The following is a 4,693-nucleotide window of genomic DNA, read 5'->3' on the forward strand; positions in this document are numbered from 1 at the left end:
CCATCATGTATTTAGTGATTTTCTTCCGATATTACTAAGTTGCATTGCTTTTAACAGTGAAACGATTGACTGTGGGATTTAATTAAACTGATTCTGGAATGTGACCTTATAAATGTGATAAATCTGCCAATTGGACTCCGAGGAATAACATTCTTCTAAATTGATATGATTGCTGGAATTCAGCGATTACATTAGGCTCTGCGGTATCGCTTTATTTAAAAATTTAGATAAATAAATCATTTTTTACTGTGGGACCAATCCTAGCCGTTAGTTCGCGCTGAAGAAATACAGACAGTTTCAAAAACTAAATTTCATTGACTCTCTAGCGGCATAAATCCGTTTGAGTTACAACGGTTGCGTCACATGTAATTCGGGGCAAGACGAGTCACTTAAGGGAACAAACGTAAAAAAAACTAAGAAGACAATGGTTTTTTGAAAAAATATTAATACAGGCTGAAACAATGATACAAAACCTGAAAACAAACCAAAAAAAATTTACAGAAAAAAATAAACATAGCTGCCATTTTATTTGATATACTGCAATAGTGTGGTGACTCATCTTACCCCAACAGTTGGGGCAAGATGGGTCACTATAGAAATCCAGGAACAAAGGAGAAAATATCGAGTTTTTAAACTTCTATTAGATGTCTGACAAAAGTAAAATTTAGTACCACTACTTAGTAGCAACAAGTTAGCAGGTTAAATGAAAATAAAGTACTAAAATATAGCTATAAAAATCCAAACCGTATATAAATTGTATATTAAATAATTAAAATAAAAAACATACAAATAAAATTAGTCACAGAAGTCACAAATAGGTTTATCTGAAGAACAACATAGTTCATGAAGCCATACTGAACATTTTATACACTGTATCCAGTTTTCTCCTGGCAATGACTCGTGCCACCAATCACCGCAAAATAAACATTCGCAATCTTCTACAACCGGTGGTATCGTTTTTGTTTTAGTCGTTTTTTTCTTTTTTAATGTTTCTTTTTTCGCCTTTGATAGTTTCTTTGTCTCAGTCTCAGATTTCTCTAAAGATAACTTATATGGTGATCCTGTAATAATTTCTGATTCTTCACTTCGCTTTGTTTTTTTCTTTTCAACAATATCGGGAACTTTTAAAATTTCCCTAAAACTCACCGGCGTTGAATGAACAATCATGTCAATGGCATCAACACTGGATCCAGCTTGCGATGAAGATGCAATAGGCTCTTCTGTAATGCTGCTAACATCTGGGGTAGCAAGTGGTTCTCTCGGATCTGACAAAAATTCTTTTTCTGGCAAAATTGATGCATCGTAAGGAAAAATTCCAGTGCATCGAAAACCGGATATCGCGTTTTCAATTGTGGCTGCCTTAAGATATGCAGTGTTAAACAAGGCACCAATTTTGTCAATAGTGATTCTTCGGGCAGGATGTAGTCGCATCCAAGAAGTACAAGCTGCATTAAAAGCAACTTTAAGCGGTTTAAAAAATGTCCGATCAAGAGGCTGCAATTTATGCGAGGTGTGTGGTGGAAGGGAGACAATCTCAATGCCATTATCTCGTGCAAAGTCTATAAGTCCAATATTTTTTGTATGGCTTCTGTGCCCATCTAAAATTAAAAGGACACGATCATCCTTTGTCGGCTTAGTATGCTCAGCAAAATGCTTAAGGTAGGTCATAAACAATTCCGTATTTATCCACCCACTATCAGAAACTTCATTTAGTGTTCCAACTGGAGCACCTTCTGTTAGATCTTGCCTTTTTCTTTTACGTTTGAAAATCATCATTGGTGGAACATAACTGCCCGTAGCACTGCAACAAACAACAATGGTAGTCGTTACACCTCTTTCGCCACTTGTTGCGGTGGCTACAACACGCTTGCCCTTTGGTGCCAACACCTTTATTGGTTTATGAACACATGTTAAACCAGATTCATCAACATTAAATATTCGGTGTGGCCTAATGTTAAATTTCTCTAAGACTGTTTTAAGATTTTCGAAATATCGGTCGATGGAGGTTTTGTTTAGTCCGAACACTCTATTTAATGAAACAGCCTCTGGTTTTCGTAATGACAATGTCTGCCGACGTTTAAGAAAACCTGACACAAAATCACGTCCTGCCATTTGATGAACTTTATTAAAAGGGTGCTTAATTTTATTCCTTTCACAATATTCATATATAACCCTTCTTAGTTCATTTATGGATAATCCATAAAAAGAATTGTCTAGAGCAAGTATATATGACTCTAGATCAGTCTCTTGTTCTTCAGTCAGGACAGTACGGATAGGACGCAATTGTTTTTTATGCATATTTTCTCCCGAAAGTTGCTTTAGCTGTCCATTACAACGTCGACGTAGAGACTCCAAAGGAACATTGAAAGATGAAGCAGCTTTTCGTATCGACATTTCTTTTCTTTTTACACATTCAATTGCTGTTTTCATTTGATCCTCGTTCCAATTTCCTCGATTTGTCTTTCGTACATAGTTTCGCATCTTAAAGAAACAAATGAGAAATAAGAGCCACATATTAGCAGCTACATAGTAGGAGGTCACAGGCCTTGGTGGTGTATATATATTGGAAATGAAAAGGAGCTCATCACAGTCAGGTAGCTATACACATAGCCAAACAAGGTAAAATTATCAAATTTTCTTGAACAGTTCGCATTAAACACAAACTTAATAAAGGAGTTTGCTAATTTAATAAACAAAATTTCTTGGTACATGGTGGCTAGTAGGTATTAGCTACCTAACAAGCCTTTCTTTAGTGACTGGACTAGGTAAACTACAGTGTAAAATGTAAGCATGAGAAGAGCAGATATTTACTAATTTTTATTCATTGTGTGACCCATCTTACCCCAAGTACCCCTTTGGAGAAAACCCTAAATTATTTTCATATTGGAAAAAGTTTGACATTTTGTGTTGATATGTTTAGGTATAGCTAGGATTAAAGTTTTTAAAACATATAGCTATGCTGTGCTTACTACAGTATTTGAGGAGCATAGAGAAATTTCCTAACATGTGTTTCATATAACAAAAATAAAAAAATAGTTAAAAAATTACGGTACCTTTATTTTTTCTTTGTAATATCTCAATCGTTGGTTACAGTAAAGTTTCAGCTGTTGAATGGCGCTCAGAGATGATGTAACTTAAACAATAGCCCTTTAGATAACTATTTTACCGAATCAATCTCGGCCAAACAAGAGATTTTAAAAACTGACTCGTCTTACCCCGCCGACCCGTCTTGCCCCGAATTACATGTACTTAGCGATAGTAATCGGATATTACTAGGTTGCACCGCTTTTAACAGTGAAACGATTGACTGTGGGACTTAATTGAACGAATTCTGGACTGTGACCTTATAAATGTGATAAATGAGCCAAATGGACTCCAAGGAATAACATTCTTCTTAAATCGACATGATTGTTGGAATTCAGCGAGTACACTAGGCTCTGTTGTAGCGCTTTATTTAAAAATTTAGATAAATAAGTCTTTTTTTGCTGTGGGACCAATACTGGCCGTTACCACGCGCTGAATAAATAGGAACAGTTTCGAAGACTACATTTCATTGACTTTCTAGCGTTATAACTCTGTTTGAGTTGCAACGGTTGCGTCACATATTCATACCAACATGTATTTAGCGATAGTATTCGGATATTATTAGGTTGCATCGCCTTTAACAGTGAAACGCTTGACTGTGGGACTTAATTGAACTAACTTTGGACTGTGACCTGATAAATGTGATAAATGAGACAATTGGACTCCAAGGAATAACATTCTTCTTAATTCGACATGATTGCTGGAATTCAGCGAGTACACTAGGCCCTGTGGTAGCGCTTTATTTAAAAATTTAGATAAATAAATCATTTTTTACTCTGGGACCAATCCTAGCCGTTAGTTCGCGCTGAAGAAATAGAGACAGTTTCAAAAACTACATTTCAATGACTTTCTAACGGGGTCAATCCGTTTGAATTACAATGGTTGCGTCACATATTCGTACCAACATGTATTTAGTGATTTTCTTCCGATAATACTAAGTTGAATTGCTTTTAACAGTGAAACGATTGACTGTGGGATTTAATTGAACTGATTCTGGAATGTGACCTTATAAATGTGATAAATCTGCCAATTGGACTCCGAGGAATAACATTCTTCTAAATTGATATGATTGCTGGAATTCAGCGATTACATTAGGCTCTGCGGTATCGCTTTATTTAAAAATTTAGATAAATAAATCATTTTTTACTGTGGGACCAATCCTAGCCGTTAGTTCGCGCTGAAGAAATACAGACAGTTTCAAAAACTAAATTTCATTGACTTTTTAGCGGCATAAATCCGTTTGAGTTACAACGGTTGCGTCACATATTCGTACCAACATGTACTTAGCGATAGTAATCGGATATTACTAGGTTGCACCGCTTTTAACAGTGAAACAATTGACTGTGGGACTTAATTGAACGAATTCTGGACTGTGACCTTATAAATGAGATAAATGAGCCAAATGGACTCCAAGGAATAACATTCTTCTTAAATCGACATGATTGTTGGAATTCAGCGAGTACACTAGGCTCTCTTGTAGCGCTTTATTTAAAAATTTAGATAAATAAGTCTTTTTTTGCTGTGGGACCAATCCTGGCCGTTACCACGCGCTGAATAAATAGGAACAGTTTCGAAGACTACATTTAATTGACTTTCTAGCGTTATAACT

The 4,693-nt window shown here is 35.8% G+C and overlaps 1 protein-coding gene across 1 annotated transcript; it reads right to left on the minus strand.

The window, feature by feature from the left end:
• Window positions 1–224: 224 nt before the first annotated feature.
• Window positions 225–3,216, minus strand: LOC130649317 (uncharacterized). Its single transcript, XM_057455575.1, has 2 exons — window positions 3,054–3,216; window positions 225–2,481 (listed from the first exon to the last, which is right to left on the minus strand). Exon 2 carries the CDS (start codon window positions 2,479–2,481, stop codon window positions 796–798), a length of 1,686 nt encoding a protein of 561 aa, XP_057311558.1. The 5' UTR covers window positions 3,054–3,216; the 3' UTR covers window positions 225–795.
• Window positions 3,217–4,693: the final 1,477 nt, after the last annotated feature.

The sequence above is a fragment of the Hydractinia symbiolongicarpus genome, chromosome 7, assembly GCF_029227915.1.
Source record: "Hydractinia symbiolongicarpus strain clone_291-10 chromosome 7, HSymV2.1, whole genome shotgun sequence".
Classification (NCBI taxonomy): domain Eukaryota; kingdom Metazoa; phylum Cnidaria; class Hydrozoa; order Anthoathecata; family Hydractiniidae; genus Hydractinia; species Hydractinia symbiolongicarpus.

Bases quoted from the DNA above. Each gene is read 5' to 3' on its own strand.
- LOC130649317 (XM_057455575.1), bottom strand. From the start codon at position 2,481: ATGCGAAACTATGTACGAAAGACAAATCGAGGAAATTGGAACGAGGAT.